Source organism: Alligator mississippiensis, chromosome 1 (genome assembly GCF_030867095.1).
Source record: "Alligator mississippiensis isolate rAllMis1 chromosome 1, rAllMis1, whole genome shotgun sequence".
In the NCBI taxonomy this organism is placed as follows: domain Eukaryota; kingdom Metazoa; phylum Chordata; order Crocodylia; family Alligatoridae; genus Alligator; species Alligator mississippiensis.
This window is the reverse complement of record NC_081824.1, coordinates 251,496,355-251,514,651: the sequence shown is the minus strand read 5'-3', so window position 1 is coordinate 251,514,651 and position 18,297 is coordinate 251,496,355. Positions and strand designations below refer to the sequence as shown.

The window sequence follows — 18,297 nt, the reverse complement described above, 5'->3', positions numbered from 1 at the left end:
GAGCTTCCAGGGGAGGGAAATTGTTGGTTTTTAAACAGTGCCTTATTTGTAAGGTGACAGAGTTCATTTCAAAGTAAGGAGTTTATTCACCATTATGGAACAAAGGCAACTTTTTAGGAATGTTACTGCTTGAGTGGGATGGGATAGAGTTGAGAGAGAGATTGTAGCTAGGGAATAGGGGATGCTAGGGCAGCGAGGTGAAGCAGAGTATTGAAGACTTTAATCCAAATCTGCTGTGGTCACAAGTGAAACGAGGCTGAGGGCTGGAAGATAGCAGCTTGGGGACCGTTGCCAGGATCACAAGACTACCAAGCAGTTTTTTGTCCTCTGTATATGGTAAACTCTGCAAACAGTACCAGAAATGTAACTACAAGAGTTTCTGCAGGTGGACTGCAGGGTGGGTCATATCATGACAAAAAAAATGTTCTGGGGGAAAAATGATGAAACACTTAATCTATTTTTATTTTGTTGAAATTTGAATTTTTTGGCACTTTTATTTGAGAACAAAATACTGGAAGACCTGTGTAGAGTCCAGGACTAGATTAGCTGAGGGTACTGCAGGGCAGGATTAAAGGGCACTGGCGGAGCTGTTTGGGGAGCCCAGAACTGGAATAATAGGGGGAAATCCATGTGCCTGTAGGTCTGGTGTGAGCTGCATTGGCAAAGATGGGTAGATGTCTAAGAGTACAAGCAGTTCCTTGAATAACTAACTCATTCTTAAATTGCAAGCAGGGCAGAAACTGTCCTGTGAGTGGATCAAATGTCGAAACTATTGAGCATCACAAACTGGGCATTTAGCACTCAGACATTTCCATTCCAGCTACTGTCCTTCTTGTCAAACAACTTGAAGTCTGTTTCCTTTTGCAATCGATTGTAAGTGCAAATCCCAAGGAGGATAAGAAAGAGGCAGGTGATGGAACTACAGTCTCCTTACATGGTTATCCTCTTGGCAAGGCCTCAAGCTGTTATCTAATACACCAGTCATTAACTTTACAAAGGGTCCATTGCCCAGAGGTAATTTCTTCAGTAACACTTTGACATGTCAAGATAAGAAATGCTTCTCTGCTGAAAGAGAGGAAAGAAGGTAAGAGGGTAGGAGGGGGAGCAAGGGGAGGGATATAGAGGCAGGCATAAAAAAAATTAGCATGAGAAAGGAGAGCTGAAGCCAACTCACAAGGTTCAGAATCTCCCCTCAAATTTGATCTGTTGGTTTTGGTTCATATCCATCTTATGGAGTTAAGTTCAAACCACAAAGCTCCTGTCTGGGTCGTGAGAGTTTGAAGGGATTCTGCTATCCAGTGTTGTGGTCTGGGCCCATCTCTAACAGAAAGGGGACAATGAGAAGGTGAAAAGAGAAGGACATGTAGATGGAAACAGGAGGGGAAAAAAACCTTCTGTGGAAGGAAACCAGGTGAAACTAAAAAGTGGAGTTTAGAAAACAGCCCAGAGAGGGAATGAAAAGGTAGAGATGATGGATGAAACATGGAGGGAATAAAGAAGGAATGGAAAGGTAAAGGAGGAATGAAAGGAATGGAAAGATACCATAAGAGAAAAGGTGCAGAAGACACAGCAACAGAAGGTAAAAAATTCTCATTCAAGCCACAGGAGGAAAGGGCACCACACAATTCACACCAGAGGAAAGCTAAAACAATCATGAGATACAGCGTCTTACCATATTTATGGTTGCTTCTCCCACCCCATGGTTCAGATCAAAGGAGATTGAGGCTATAGGCTGCAACGGGGATGCGGCCTTCTTGGAAGTGCGAGTCCAGCAGCTGGTGATCGAGTTCATCCTGAACCATGTGGATCAGATCTTTAACAACATAAAAGCCAGCTCCATGGAGAATGATGGTAACTGCTTCTGCTGCTGCATGCATGAACCACCAGACCTCTGCACCTCTTTCTACCAGTTCCTTATCACTGTAGCTTCTTATCAACTCTCCTTAGTTTACCCTAAGTCTCCTTACCTGTACCCCACCCTCCACTAACCATAATACCTCTCACTGACATTACTGACACTCCCAGCTGAAACATTAACCCTTCCCACAGATGCTCCTAGACCTACCAATATCCTTCTCACCAATACCCTTCCTTACCCCTTGCCTTTTTCTCTGGACTCCCAACAATATATTTATTTTTTCCCTGCTTTTATATTTACCTATAAGGGCTAAACATATTGCCTAAAGACCCAGTATAAGCCAGGCTCCCCATTCACAGCTCTCCCATATGCCTCAATCCTGATGTGCAGGGGCCCCATTCTTTGAACCCACTTGCCTGTGGCTCCAGTGAGCCCTCTAGACTGAGCTGCAGCCACCTCAGCTCTTCCAGTGCTAGTGCAGTTCCCATGTGCTTGTTTTCCATTGGAAGAAAATTCTTCCCTTGGAAGAAAATGAGGGCCACAGAGTGAAGGATTCTATATTTGGGTTATTTACAATGGTCACAAACACTCCCTATTCAATCTGGAGGGATGTGGGCAGTGGGGTCCCCCAGGGCTCAGTCCTCGGACCCGCACTGTTCAACATCTTCATCAGCAACTTGGACAAGGGGGTAAAAAGCACCCTATTCAAATTTGCTGATGACACTAAGATGTGGGGGGAAGTGAGCATGCTAGAAGGGAGGAATAGGCTGCAATCAGACCTAGACAGGTTACAGGGGTGGGTGGATGAGAACAGGATGGGTCTCAGCACTGACAAGTGCAAGGTGCTGCACCTGGTGGGGAAGAACCAGCAGCAGACCTACAGACTGGGGAACTCCCTTCTCATCAGTGCAGAGGCAGAAAAGGATCTCACAGTCATTATTGATGCCAAAATGAACATGGGCTGACAGTGTGGGGACGCGGTCAGGAAGGCCAACCGTACCTTGTCATGCATTCACAGATGCATCTCAAGCAGGTCCAAGGAGTTGATCCTCCACCCCTATGCGACACAGGTCAGGCCCCAGTTGGAGTACTGCCTCCAGTTCTGGGCGCCGCACTTCAGGAGGGATGTGGACAACATGGAGAGGGTCCAGAGGAGGGCCACTCGCATGATCGGGGGCAGCAGGGCAGGCCCTACGAGGAGAGGCTAAGGGACCTGAACCTGTTCAGCCTCCACAAGAGAAGGCTGAGGGGGGATCTAGTGGCATGTTACAAACTAGTCAGAGGGGACCAGCAGGCATTGGGGGAGTCCCTGTTCCCCTGAGCACTACCAGGAGTGACAAGAAAGAACGGTCACAAGCTGGCAGAGGGTAGATTCAGGCTAGATATCAGGAGGCGCTACTTCACCGTCAGGGCGGCTAGGATCTGGAACCAACTTCCAAGAGAAGTGGTGCTGGCTCCTACCCTGGGGGTCTTTAAGAGGAGGCTGGATGAACACCTTGCCGGGGTAGTTTGACCCCAGTACTCTTTCCTGCCATGGCACGGGGGTCAGACTTGATGATCTGCTCAGGTCCCTTCCGACCCTACCAACTATGAAACAGGTAGTAGAGAGAAGGACCAGCCACAAAGTTCAGCCCTGGGTTCAGTCTTCCCTGATGTATGGGGGAACAAGGATCCAAGCAGGTCAAAGAGGTGCATCTTTTGCTGTGAGGCAGCTATGGTAAAAGAAGCAACCCAGGGTAATAGAGAGCTTAGCTGGTAAACCGAACCCTGCTGGAAGGCACTGTGTTATGACTGAGAGGGATCCTAAGACAGAGGTCCTCTTGGGCAAGTACATCTCTGTGCAAGCGTTTTATGCCCTGCCCAAAAGGACCTAGCTGAGAGTCCTAGCTCAGGTCTGACCTCCTGGGGCTGAAATTTCCCTTTTCCTTTTTCAGAGAGCATGCCAGTGGTGAAGAGTCTTACCCTCCCCTCAGCCTCCTTGCCCATGAAACTGGTGAGCCTTGAAGAAGCTCAGGCCCGGAGTCTGTCAGCTTCCCACCCTGCCCGGAAGGAGAGAAGAGAGAACAGCTTGCCTGAGATTGTCCCAGTTACTGGATCCTTTTTCCATACTGTCGTTGACTTACCCGACAGCAAGTAAGTGTCCAAAGCAGGCTACAAAATAAAAATGCCACCTAAGAGACAGACAGCGAGAACATCCGTATCTTCTGATAAAATATGACAGAGACCAAGAGGGAGAATCTGGGTAGAGTGATCCCCTCCACCCACCCAGTGAAGGAAAGGCAACCATCCTAGAGGGAGGAGGTTGTATTTCCTATCCTTTGGGGGGAGGAGGAGGGTGGGGATCACTCTTTGTGAGTGTTTCTGAGTGTGATTTTACAGCCCCACTGGGCTTCCGGCTCCCACCCCACCTCAGACCAGAAACATGCCAGCCTGTGCAGGAAGGATTGATTGTCTTTTTATGCTTAGGGGCCACTTCGAATTTGGCTGGGTGGGTTGACTGTCTAACAGGTCTTAAAACATCTGTTGCAGGAGCTCCACCTGCTGGTGGCTGCCTAGTGCATGACAGTCTATTCTCATCAGTCATTGGTCCTGTCTGTGAAGAGCAGGGCCTTGAGGGGAAATTGCACTCTTGCTGTATGATTAAGTGATTTTTCACAACAGGACACCAGTGCTGTGAGCAAAAGAGCCTGACCACAAGCTAATTTTGCTGGAGCTGTCAGCATTGCTACCTACCTACCTAATCTAATAATGCATGCCAACAGCACTTCCTGACACTGAGATTACAGCAGAAACTCATTTTTCTAGTTACCCATGAAAACTCTTATCAGAGTTGTTTCTATAAATTTACTATATAGTGGGACAGATCCTGCCCCCAGAATACTGGGGAGCATGATAGAGACAGTTTACTCCCAGGAAAATGCAAAAGGAGTTTGCTTGTATTTAACATCTGGTGGCATCTCCTTTTCTCTATAGTGTGGCAACAGTGAGCTTTGCTCTGATCTCCAGGGGTCTTTTGAAGGGGACACTGTCTCTCTAATGTCCTCTTCTGAGTATCAGACTGATAGAGAAGACAAATTGCTGAAGCAAAGAGATGCATGGAGCGAGAGTTGGTTGATGCAGCATGCAGGATGAACAGAGTGAGACTAGCAGGGAGACAAAGACAAAAATCTACACTATAATCAAGGAAAACATGCTACAGAGGTGGTGGGTTCTACAGTTTCAGGCTGGGATTTTCCAAGGGAGTAAGGGAATGAGTGCTCAGCTCCTATTGAGGGTCACAGGGATTAAGGAGCCCAGTTCCTTTGGGCCCCTTTAAAAATCTCTTCCTCTTGGCCTATGTCATATATGCCTTGCCCATCCCAGAAGTGAAAAGAGACAGAGAACTAAAGAAGGGCAGAGGCTGAGAGGACTGGGGGGCAGAGGCGGGGGCAAGAGGGGAGAGGGAAGGTAGAGATTCCCATGGTACGCCAAGCAGGGAGGTCTTCCGTGCTCAGCTTCAGGCACCTATCACTGACCTGTGTGTTTTTCCTTCTAGGAGAAAATTATCCACCAAGTCCAAAAAATGGAAGTCAATATTTAACCTGGGCCGGTCTGGGTCGGAATCAAAACCTAAACTGAGCCGAAATGGCAGTGTCTTTGTGAGAGCGCAGAAGCTGTCTGGTGAGAATGAGGGATTTTGATTCATTCCCTCCCTCTGCCAGCTCTTCCAGTCTGTCCCGTAGGCTGGTTTAAAGGCAGTATTGGGACACATCAGGATCGAAGCATATGGGAGAGCTGTGGATGGGGAGCTTGGCTTATACTGGGTCTTTAGGCAATATGTTTAGCCCTTATAGGTAAATATATAAGTGGGGAAAAAATAAAAATATTGTTGGGAGTCCAGAGAAAAAGGATATAATCCCTTAATGCTAATGCCACAAGCCTTAGGATACAGATTGTTTTTCTGAAGACAGCAATGGAGTCACATAGTTGAACCCTTGCATCACAGGCCATTCTGTTAGTTTTGCAAAGAACGCAGTCACAGCCAGACTACGTCAGCCAACTCCCATGAATACTCCATTGTGGCACTGGAAGGAACATACTTCATTGCTCAGTGCCCATGCACAGAGGTTGGAAGGACTAGATATTGTTGCCTTGGATCACTTAGATAAATTCAGCATCCCAGATACAGATTGTGGGGGCCCGTGCTTGTGGAAATGTTCTCCTTCATCACCTGGCTTGGCTCCATTTCCTAACACTCTCTCCATGGCACTTCGAGTGGAGATGTCCCATGACTAAGAAACCATTAAAGAAACCAATTATGCTCAGTGTCCTGCTTTCAAAAGGATCTTTGTGAAAACTGGCATCCCACGCTCCCTGGCTTTCTGCCCTTCAGTGGAGCAGTGGAAATTATTATATCTACTACTAGGTTTAAAAGCAAAAAGATGTCTTTCCTAATGGCCAACACACCCCAAACTGTGGATCCCCCAACACTGCCATCTTAAATGGTGTACTGCTGCCAAGCAGCATATCCAGTGTTGCTAACTCAATGCATTCAAAAATCATGAGCCTGGTTCTAAAAATCAGGAGATTGGGTTAGGCAACACGGGGAGGTTTTTTTTAATAATACATTTTGCACTCTTTAAATTAGCCTTCTGGTGCTGGAGGATTTAGAAGTTGTGTGTTTTAGGCCTTCTCTACAATCATCAGGACCAGAAATTCATTTAGTTCTTAAAAAAAGAAAAATAAGTGGGCTTGCATAATCTCATGAATTCAGGAGTTTGGACTTTAAAATGAATAGAACAAGGTTAGCTATAAAATTGCTGAAGTTGGCAACATTCCCTATGGTTTGTTTAGCTGGCATGGTCCACAGAGTAGAAATTAGCTTGAACCCTAGTCCACATCTGCTTGGCCACAAGGATGGTCCTGACTGAAGCTTACAGCTACATTTTCATTTCCATCTGGTACAACTTGCACAAGCTGTCTACAGGCACAGGCAGGAAACCTGCAGGAGATCGTAAGATAGCCTTTGGTAATGCTTTAACCACAGGACCATTCTGTCATAATAAAAAATATTTTAAGCAAACTTCATCCCCAAAGCTACATTTTTCAGTCTGGATCTTACCTCTCCCAAACCTGGGAGACCAGGGTTCAGCCTGTACCAAGTGCTATCCTAAAGGTCAGCACTGTGAGAGACCAGGGTGCTTGCTTTAAACACCAGGGCATTGAACCCCAGATCCTCAAAGGTATTTTGGTGTTGATTTCCATGGGCATAAGGGATCTAAATGCCTTGATGGAACTGGGCCTCTGTGCTTTTTCCTGGTGTTAGCCCTGCACTTTGATCAGAGGCTGTAATGATAGTGTGTTTTGCAGTTAGACTGTGAACTGAGTCCCCAGGCTCTGAAATAGATTTCTAAAATTGATTTCCACAGAGAAAGCAACAATTAGACCTGCTAAAAGCATGGACTCGCTGTGTTCCCTGCCTGTGGAAGGTAAGATGCTGGTAGTCTGTGCACTTTAGCCCCACAGCTAAGAGCCAGGCCTGTGTTTTCTTAGTTGTCTCATGTGTCTGCAGGCATGTTGGCCAGTGTTTGTGTTTCCATGGGTGGTCGCCGACTTACAGGTCTGTGTTCACTTATCTCTGTGCCCGTGTGTCTTTGCCTGCCTCTCCTGTCCCTCCATGGGCATGCACTCTTGTCCCCTGTGTGTTTGTAGGTTGCCATATGCACCTGGACATGAATATGGGCCTGGATGGGTGTTTGTTACTGACACAATTGGCATAATTTGCTTCTTGGTGGGCACCAGGTCCCTGTTTGTGGGAAGGCAAACTAGAAAGAGGACATGGCTGTATAATTTCCCTGTAGCCAGCCAGCAAAGACCCTGACAGGGGTGTCTGGCAGGGATAATTGAGTGAAAAATCCCAGATAATTGCTGTGAGAGGGGACCCTGTCTGGCTCTAGTTCCTGTCCTGGGTAAGCTGAAAGTGAATCCTGTCCACTTCCCTCTACCAGGGATTCTGGAGAGCTGTGGGAGTCTGGTGGGTCCTGCCCTTGCTCCAGGGTCTACTGAGGAGGGTTTCTCTGAGGGCAGTGATTGCCATAAGCTCTCCTTTGCTGATCATCTTGTTCCTCCTCTCCCCCCAGGGGAGGATGAGAAGAGCCGGTTCAAACGCACAGTGGCTGCTGGAGGATTCTTCATTCCAGTGATGAAGGTGCGGACAGGAGGCACGGGAAGCTCGTACGACCTCAGCAAGGAGAATGAGTGGAACCATGAAGGGACCATCACAGGAGCCATGGGAGGTTCAGAGCACAGTGGGGACAAAGCCTCCCCCAGGACCTCTCAGGCTCGGCCGCCCCCTGAGCAGCTGAAGGTATTCCGGGCTGCGGAGGACCCTGAGAACGAGCAGACCTCCCCGAAGATGTGCCGCATGTTCTACACCTCAGAGGTGGCTGCCAAGTCAGGCTTCCCCAGCAACCTCTTCCCTCTGGAGGCCTCCCCTCGGCACCAAAGGAAAGCCCTGACCATCTCAGAGCCCTTTGCTGTCTCTGTGCCCCTCCGGGTGTCTGCAGTCATCAGCACCAACAGCACCCCATGCCGTGTCCCTGCCAAGGACAAGCCGGTCCTTTCCAGCTTGGAGGAACTGTGTCCCTTGGGGGCAGATGGCTCCACCCCCACTGCACAAGAAGAGGAAAGCCATGCCAGGCCTGAGCAGGCCACAGGCAGGGAGGAGAAGGCACCTAGGGAGGAGAAGGCACCTGGGGATGAGACTGCAGCAGGTAAAGCTAGGAGCAGCAGCCAGTTTGCTAAGCAAAACCTACGCGGGGCTGAGAAATTGCTCCATTGCAGGGAATCCACTGCATGAGGACTCTTCCAGCCAGTGCAGTCAGCATGTCAGTGAAGAGACCCATGACTCCCAATGGTGGACTGTGGGTGGGGAGAAGCTCATGGGCCCAAATGGCACATAGTGGGTGGTTGGAGTGGGTGGGTGCCCCCAGTACTTCCAGTGCAGCCTCAGTGTAAACTTCCTCCCAGCAGTGCCATGACTGAGCCAGCTGGCACTCAGAAACCATATGGTAAAGGACATTGGCCTATATCAGCTATAACGGGTTGAATCTAGACACCAGCATTACTGCTGCACTCTGTGGCAGGCACATGCCCCATACTGTGAGAGGTTCATGGAATTCATCTGTGTCTCCAATCCAGGTTCTTCCATTGAGAAACTGCCAGCAGCCAGAAAGCCTGTACCTTTAGAAACCCCCAAACCAATAGCAGAAAACCAGGAGCCAGTGGGTGGCAGGAACAACAGTAGCATTAAGAAAAGCCCAGTACATGATGCTAACCTGGCTCAGGCATCAGCATCAGAGACCCCAGCAGGCCTGTGCCCAGCAGAGGAATCCATGCACAGCCAGGTCAGGATGAAGGAAGGCCTATCAGAAAGGGACAGCTGGCAGCAGGAGATCTCAAGGGCTAAAGAGGTGGAGGCCTTGTTTCTCAGAGAACTGGTAAGGAGGAACCCATGAAGAGGGGTTGAGGGATGTTCCTAGAGGGTGATGGATATGATGCCTTCTTACTGGGGTAGTCTGAAACATATCTGTTCTTTGTGGGTTGCAGACAAGGCTAGGGAGCTTCCTAGCATGTCTGCAGATAGACAGCTTCATGCATATACACTAAGCAGGGGTAGACATGGCCAGAGGCTGGTTTACTTTCCCTGCTTGCACTTCTCTCTCCTCTTAATCCTCTCTTCACTGTACTGCCTCAGTGGATACAGTTGTTCTTCCTCTGGAAGCTCCTCTAGGTGGCTGGCCACATTGATCCTCCATCTCTGAATTCCTTTTTCTGCTGTCCTGCTGTTTGCATTCTTACCCTCTCAGAAACACTCACTATTCCTTTCCTTTCACCTCTTGATTAATTCCCTTGGCCACTGCTGCCAGGTGCACGTAAGTTTCCAGAAAGCTACCCCAAATGACCTTCAGCTCTGAATGGCTCCAGTGAATTTAGAATCTGGTGACGTGTGGGAGCAGTTCAGATGATTCTTTCCCATATGCATGACATCGCATTTGTCAACATTTATTTAATGGGGAGTGTAGCACAGCTTGCCGAGGCAAGCAGTTGCGTTTAAGGGGGCAGGTTGGAGGAGTGCCTGAGGAACCGTCTGTTGTTTCTCAGTTAACTCACTTAGTGAACTTGTTTCCTGTCTTGATTTCTAGCCCTACCCTCTGATGATCTCTCCTGTAAAGCTGCTTGTGTGTAATCATACTTACTTTGCCAAACTTCTGGTGCTGGTGGTGGGATGCGTGTGTGTGTGTGTGCTGAGGTTCCCACTTGTCTGACTGGATTCCAAGAGGGTGGCTGTAGGCAGCATACCGGGCAGTTGGGAGTGGGGCATGCACTGATAAGGTGATAGCTTACTAGATAGTGACATTTTTGGTGTGTTTCAGGCTGAAGATGATGCTGCCAATGCCCTACTGGAACCCCTATGGCCAGAGATTCAACAGGAGCTCAAAATTATTGAGCCTGAAGAGGAGCTCTCGTCCTTCCCCACAGTGGCCCCAGAGGCAGGCCAACCCCAGCAAGTGTTAACACTCGGGAGTGAGTCTGCTGCCTCACCGCAAACAAATAGTTTCTCCTGTGGCTCAGTGGTGGCCCCAGGCCTGTCCGAACTAGGAACTGTAGTCAGAACCTCATGCATCACATCTCAAGGTCCATTATGTGGTGTCCCCTCCAAAGATGGATCCAGTGGCCTCCAGAGTTTTCAATCTGAACAGGCTGCACAGCCTGACAGGGCTGCTGCCGTACCCAGGCCAGGCGCTGTGCCCTGTGGGACTGCTGCCCCAAACAACCACCCAAAAGTGGAGGGCCTTGCAAGTGCTCTTCATCCCCCTCCCCAAGACTTGAAGCTTCATGGAGAGCAAGGGCTTGAGGAGGTTCTTTCCAGAGATGAACTCTCTGGCCCCAAAGGTGCCTGTTTGGACTCAGAGAAGAGAAAAGGCAGCAGTAGCCTGCCACTGAGGGAAAAGGGTGGCATCCCTATAGGACAGGACAGAGCCCAGGCTGAAAGGGAGAAGGTTGGCAAAATGGCTTCAGGTGTAGGCAGTGTGTTCCTGTCAAAGATGCAAAATGGAGTCAGAGTCCCACATCCCTTAGAGGGCAATGTAGCCAACAAAGCCCAAGAGACATTTGACCAAGAGGAAGAGGAGGCATGGACAGACAACGTGCAGGGCTTGGAGCTGGTAGAGCCTTGGGAGGATCACCAGTGGGTGACCAGCCCACTCCACTCCCCCACTTTCAAGGACATCCAAGAAAAGGGGATGCCAGACTTTCAGCCGCCAAGTCACGGAGCAGAGGGGAGCCTTGCCACTCGGCCACGATTCAGCCGTAGCCTTTCCCTGGATAGTAAAGACACGGTGATGAGTCTGTGGATTGTCCAGCCACCTTCCACAAATGCAGCTGAAAAGCCCCCCTGTGACAATCTTTTACTCGGGGCTGGGAAGGTGTCAGTCTCACCGTGTGGCCCAAGCAAAGTCGAGCAAGATGAGAGCTATCTGAGTCTTCCAGAGGCACTGCCTGCCAGGCTGGAGGGACAGGGTATGGTCTCTCTTTCAGAGCCAGAGCAGAAAGAAGTGCATAGGAGCAAAGCTAACCCTCTGGGCTTGAAGCCAGAGCTGTCTTTGTCACACCATAATAACCCAGACAATTCCTTACAGCCAAAGAACACAGATGAAGACCCACCCAAGCTTCAAGACGTCATGCTCAGTGAAGCGTCCCTGCCCAAAGGACTGTGTTCTGCCAGTGAGTCACAGCTAGGTAGCAACAAAAGTGAAGACACTCCCCGTAAAATGAGAACCAGGCCGTCATCTCTCAACCTGGATTCTTTTCTTTCAGCCCCAGATTTCTTCAAGTTTGAGGGCCTGGTCATGCCCACTTCACCTGGAAACATCCTGTGTGGGCAGAAGGAAATGAAGGGCAGTGATTCTGTCCCATCACTGCCTGTTGCTTGCCCTGCTGGGAACACAGCTGACTACTGGGGATCTCGCTTTGAGGCTTGCAGAGACCTAGACCTAGATTACATGACTGTGACCCATGCCACCACAGGCCGCCGTAACTCTGCCCCTGTGAGTGTGTCAGCGGTGAGGACCTCCTTTATGGTCAAGATGTGCCAGGCCAGAGCAGTGCCGGTGATACCGCCCAAGATTCAGTATACACAGATCCCACAGCCATTGCAGCCTCAGAAGGCTGATGAGGATGCCTCTCCAGCACCAGAGAAGAAGGAAACAGAAGCAAGTTCAGCCACTCAGCAGACTCACAGGGCAGCTTGGAGTCACCCTGAGCCTCCAAAGAGCCCACGGGCAGAGAAGAAAGCCAAAGAGGAGAAAGAAAACAGTACCCCCACTGAAATGGATTCAACCCCTTCCAGCCAGAGTGGCCTCAACCCTCCTCCAGACCTGTCTCACTCCAATAATACTTCCAGCCAGGATGCCCCTGTGCTGCGTCGGAAGCGCACCTCAGAGGGGGAGACCTCAGCGGACAACCCCCAGTCCTCAAAAATGGAGAGGCCATCAGGATTCTCCAAGCCTTCCTACAGATCCAGGCCAGGAAGGCCACAGAGCCTTATTCTCTTCAGCCCCCCTTTCCCCATCATGGACCACCCCTCTTCCTCCACAGACTCCAGGGTGTTGTTATCACCCATAAGAAGCCCCTCTCAGACCACCTCTCCCACCCCCATTTGTGGCGATCTGTCTGGGACTCCGCGGACAACGCCTGAGGGGGTCACTCTGAGGAACAAAATGACCATCCCCAAGAATGGCCAAAGACTGGAGACCTCCACCAGCTGTTTTTATCAGCCCCAGAGGAGGTCAGTGATTCTAGATGGGAGAAGTGGGAGGCAGATTGAATAAAGGCATTTCCCCTCCTCTCCTCTTCCCTGGTGGATGAGACAGGAGCATCTATTTGTTGCTGTTGTTATTGTTCTTATAAATATTCTATGCAAGGAGGACACAAATCCCCCCACCCTTTTTTGTCTCCTATAGAGCATTTTGCTACTGAGGTTCATGTTCTCTCTGTCTTCCTTTTGCTTCTGGCCCTCCCCACTTCTCCCGACCCCATATTATCTGCTTTATCCCAAGGAATTTGTCTTTCCTCTGTCTTATTTTCTAACATGGACTGTCTGAAAACCTTGCCCTCTGTCTGGAAAAAAACTTGCTGTGTTCCAGCGGACTTGAGGACAAGGAGGTAAGATCCAGCAGGGACATCCTTTTCCCTTCCTAATGAAGGACCAATTGCACATCCAGCTTTGCTGACCTGTTCTGGGTGGGATGGGACAAGATAATGCTTGAGATCCCTCTCAACGCTATGAGTCTTTAGGCAAACTGCAGAGGAAGCTGGTGGTACCTGAAGGTAGGAAGGCAAAACTCACTTGTGAAGATCATGTTGGATGTGAGTTACTCCAGAGAGCCCCCGTGTACCAATACTCCACATGGAAGGCACTGCCTTTAGCTGTAGTCTTGCAAGATAGATGTACCTCCCCACCAGAATAGACAAAGGCTGGAAGGAACGTAGCTGGATAGGAGAAGTCCAACTTCCCTTTTAACCTACTGATCTGTGCATGCCTGGTTGTATCACAGATAATACCTCCTGTGGTAAAATTTGGTTGGAGGTTGCTTGTGGCTGGCTCTCTGGTTACAGGGTGGTGGTGGCTACTCTGGCTGGTGGTGGTAGAAGTGACATTTTGGGTCAAAAGGAAAACCAGGATCAACTTTTTGTTATCCTGTAAGGCCAGTTCATGAGCCCACAATTCTCCCCAGCCACTAGTTCACCTGTAGCCATCTTGTCCACCTCCAGTTGCATAGCAACCCACCTGCTTGACAAATATGAGAGCATCTAACCAGCATGTCCTTGGTCTTGGCCTACCCATCTCCTGATTTGTGCTTATCCAGCTGGTGGCCTCCCACTTCTGCCAAGTGGCATGACTTGGGCCATTGGCTTCTTGCTCCTTCCATCTTTCACAAGACTGTAGCTCAGCTCTACTGACTGCCTGCCTTACTCCCACTTACCTGGCCAACAGGCATCTTCAGACCAGTGAGGAACAATGCAAAAAGGATGATTTGCAGGTGCACAGAGCAGACCATAAACCATATCCTGAGTGGAAAGGAAGGGGAATTCCATTTTAATTAAGCTCATGCCTGGGAAGGCTGTTATCATTGCTAGCAACTATGTATTCATATAGAGACAAGCTGCCAGTGGCTTCCATTATAAACCTTCTAACTCTAAATTAACCACAGACTCAGCTGTTGATTAGTGTATGACTGTAGACTTTGTTGTATAGCCCCATGCAGTCCATGGTGTCTCTGTATTTGAAGACCACTAGTGATACTGTAGCACGGAGACACATACCAGTGCTACCACCAACATGACATGGTTCTAGCAATTACATCTGTAGAGCTCAGAATCTACCTGATACTTAGCATGTGCTGCAGTTTGAATAGGAACTAAGCAGCTAGAAGGGCAGGACTAGGATTCCCACTACAACCGATGAAATCTCCAGTTGGCTGTGGGCTTGGACTCGCAACACGTTTACACTGGTGTAATCGGTTTGGATGTGGGTGTGACAAAAGTAGAGTAAACACTTAATGTAGAGCTCTATACCAGTAATTCACTTAAGCCTGGTGTAGAATTATCCTGAAAATAATTACAGGTAGGACTACATCATAGTACTTTGTGTGTCCACACCTTATTCCAGAAGAGCAGTTTGCTCCAGGCAAGCCATATACAGCTATTCTGGGAGAGTAATATCTTTCAGCCCTGGATCCAGGTGTAGTTTACATTGATGTAAAAAACTGAGGTAAGTTACACTGGCACAAACGTGTAATCACTAGATCCTGTGTTTAGATTTTTATTTAAAGGAATGTCCATTGTTGGTGTTTCAACTGTAGCTGTTGCTGGTTAGCAGGTGAGGTCTGTGCAAGAAATTGCCACTTACTTGGTATTATCAGGACTCTAAGCTCTAGATTCATGAAGGTATTTAGATAGCTAACTAACTCCCACTAATTTCAAAGGGCAGGTATGAAAGATTATGTAAATCAAGGCAGAGGAGAACTAGTTCTAGATGCCAAATTAGCCTAGAAAAAACCTATAAGAAAGCAGTGCAGCAGCCTGCCTTGAGCATGGGACTCCCCCCTAACAATGATTGCATCTTGTACCTTGACTATCTGCAGTCTCCCAAAGCAAGCAGCAAAGCTTGTCTCTCCAACTTTCTTTTAACATAATTCTGCTGTTTGTTTAATTTGCCTGGGAGCCAAGGGCCCTCATCCAGCTCTTTGTGAGAGGCCTGGATTCTTAGTCATGGCCATACAGTGAAAGGGAAGTGGTGAGGCTTGGGTAGGCACAGCATTTAACAGTTTACTGCAAAACTTTTTTGCAAACATAATGTGAATATAAATGGTTCTAAAGTGTTTCAGTTTCAATGAGCAGCTGTTGCAGTGTGTGTGAGAAACTGTGAAGGGAGAGTAGGAATAGATAAACGAGTTTCAAAAAGTGAAATGTCAAAAAGACACTGAAGTGATGAAAGGTTGACTCCTGAAATGCTCTAATTTTTTGATATAATGAAATCTCTGAGACTAAAAACTGAAGGAAGGGTAGTATGCATAATATATATAATCTTAATGGGGTCCCTGTAAAATAATGATATCTATTTTGCAGCTTGGACCCCTATTTACTTAAAATTTCTGTTCTGAACTTCAGATGATGCACCCAGCAAGATGCCCTGCATATAGGGACATCTCTTGTAGAACAACAGAAATTGCCCTGTTTATCATCATAAAGTTGGGCTTGGGACCTCAAGTTTTGCAAAAGTGGGAGTATTTGGATCAAGTGTTCCAGCTCAGCTCCCTGGAGATGTGGGCCCCAAGGTACCAGGTTCAGCTCTGGAGACAAACTTCTCCAGAGTTCATGGCATTTGAAAGTGGGATTCAGTGTCAAACCTGTTTCTTCTATAGTTAGTTATGTGCAGTCAGTAGAACCACATTTATGCTAGAGCCATACTGTTCTAACTGAATTATGGCAAACTGCAATGATGCAGTGTATTCATACCAGCCACCCCTTTTTTGGTGCACTTCTGCCCCATCTCCGTATACAACATATCCTGCACACATAGCAGCAGTGCACTGGGGATATCAAATCCATGGTTTCAAGCATGGCTCTTCAAATCTGGGGATTGTGGGAGTTTCTGCAAGGTACTGTAACAGAATAGATATATGAGAGATGGACTTACTGCCTATTCTTAATGCTTGGAAATGGCTTTCCAAGATCTTAGGGTTGGATCTACACACTTGCAGACCACATGGCTGCAAAAACTACTCACAGAGTTTGAAATGAGTATAGTTCTCACCCTCCTGAGAAGAGTTTTAGGATCTTTTCTAGGGTTTGCAGACCTGATGTTCTCAGTCCTGACATAGTAGGACAAACCTCTGTTGCTTATAAGATCTAGAAGCATAACCCAGAGGAGTAACTTAGATGCATGCAAATCCTATTAAATACAGGGGTGTTGACATGTGAGAAATTACTTAGCTGGATGAAGAAATTCTTGGCAGGTATAGGAAACCTCTGGCTGGATGGGTGGGGTGCTCGTGTGAGACACCTATCTGATGGGTAGGGGTGTTGCTGGGTATAGGAGACACCTGGTAGGATGGGAAGGGTGCTGGTGAATGTGGAACTAGAGGGTGTTGTCTTTGCTGAAAATAATCAGGGAGCAGGACTATATGTTACACTAGCAACTATGTTGACATAGACTATCTATTCCACTTGATCACTGAGCAAGGAGTAAAGTGCTTTTCTGAGGCAGCAGTTCTGCACAGGAAGGCTTCACAGGAGCTTAGATCTGCAAGACACAATATCAGCAAAGCCTGCAATGATTCCATTCAGCCAGAATCCGGAAGGTGCAATCAAAAGCTTTCAATCTTTCCTCTCTTTGGTTATTAAAATGCCAGTGCTGATGACTCTTGTGTTAAATTGATATATATATATATATATATAAAAGAGCAGTTATATATAAATATATATATATATAAAAGTGTAATTAAAAGTGAAGGAATTGTCTAAACAGCGTCTATTACCTCTGTGAACCTCGGCCAATGTTTAGAAATGTTGTCCTTTAAAACGTCTCTGCCTCTGAGAGCATGAAATGGAATGGCCTGTTCCCCAGGAACGAGAAGCTCGTTAGATCTGCTGAATGGCCGTGGGGCAGTAGGGGCCTGATCTCCTCTCTCTTGAAGTTAGTAGTGACACTCCCACTGATACCAGTGAGAACAGGACTGGGGACTCAACAAGTACTGACCAGACCTGTGAGCCCCAATATTGTGTGACTAAAACCGCCTCATGCCCTTGTCCCCTACTCCTTCGAGATCTGTTGGAGTTTCAGCCTCACCACTTAATGCTCCCCGGAGTAAACCTACAGGGGACTTGGCTAGGCTAGGGGGTCACCCATATTCTTTGTAGTCACAACTTGCTCCCACTTCAACTACTCAGCAGGAATGGAGCCTGGTGCATTTACCAGTGTAGCAACTTCAGCTGGTGGCTAAGTGGGACAGTACTGAGGAAGGAGAAGGAACCAAGTAGCCAGGTTCTGCTTTAGGGCTGAATGGTAAGTGCAGACACCAAGAAAAAATAAAGTTGAAGCCTACTGCACCCCCTTCAGTGAACTGGATTCATGCAAAGCAGATGGTTGGAAATCAGACACTGTGAAGGGACAGGCTCACTTGCTGTCACTTATTTCTTCTGGTACTCCTGCTGGATGGTGTTCTTGTTAAGCATTGTGTCCAGGTGGGCTGCCTGATTTGTGCGTTACTGCTTTTTTTTTTTTTTAAAGAGAGTTTTTCCAGGTCTCATCCAAGAGATTAAACTGGAGTTTTTATAAAACAGTTCGGTGCCGTGGTGATGTGTTGAAGCATTTCTTTTCTTCTATTCCTCTGCATAAGTAAATGATCTTTCCTTCCCCTGTCACAATACCTAACCCCTGCAATTTTCACCTAGGCACATTATAGAATTAGATATTCCTCCTGCACCCCTGCCCCCTCTTCATTAAGTGTGTGAAATAAATTAGTGACCCAGTGGTCAGAGGTGCTGAACAGTCACAACTCCCATGGAGGACAAGGACAACAGATGCATAGAAACTTTGAAAATCAGGCTAAGGTTTGGGGCTTTACCCTTATTGGAAGCATTTAAGGTTTCTAAGACTAGACACATCTTCCTGAAAACCTCTTATGGCATTGAGCAGCTGATGTTCAAAGATATTCACTGAATTTATTATTTACTACATTGAAGCGGAATACAGCATGTATTGGGTTCTTTCTTTCCAGGGGAAGAGAGAGAAATACACAGATATGAATAACCTAACACTAGTACAGGGGTCACTGAGAGAGAGAAAAGGGGACAACTGAACTAGTCTCAAAAGAACAAAAGTAGTTACTATG

The 18,297-nt window shown here is 47.8% G+C and overlaps 1 protein-coding gene across 1 annotated transcript in view; it reads left to right on the top strand.

Annotated features, from left to right (window-relative positions):
• ARHGAP31 (Rho GTPase activating protein 31) overlaps window positions 1-17,745 on the top strand; it is a 102,667-nt gene extending 84,922 nt beyond the window's left edge. The window contains exons 6-12 of the mRNA XM_006271527.4: window positions 1,709-1,851; window positions 3,793-3,991; window positions 5,394-5,518; window positions 7,267-7,326; window positions 7,978-8,610; window positions 9,038-9,336; window positions 10,273-17,745. Coding sequence (XP_006271589.2) covers window positions 1,709-1,851; window positions 3,793-3,991; window positions 5,394-5,518; window positions 7,267-7,326; window positions 7,978-8,610; window positions 9,038-9,336; window positions 10,273-12,729 — 3,916 coding nt within the window. The 3' untranslated portion in view covers window positions 12,730-17,745. The remainder of the gene's footprint in view (window positions 1-1,708; window positions 1,852-3,792; window positions 3,992-5,393; window positions 5,519-7,266; window positions 7,327-7,977; window positions 8,611-9,037; window positions 9,337-10,272) is intronic.
• The last annotated feature ends 552 nt before the right edge of the window (window positions 17,746-18,297 follow it).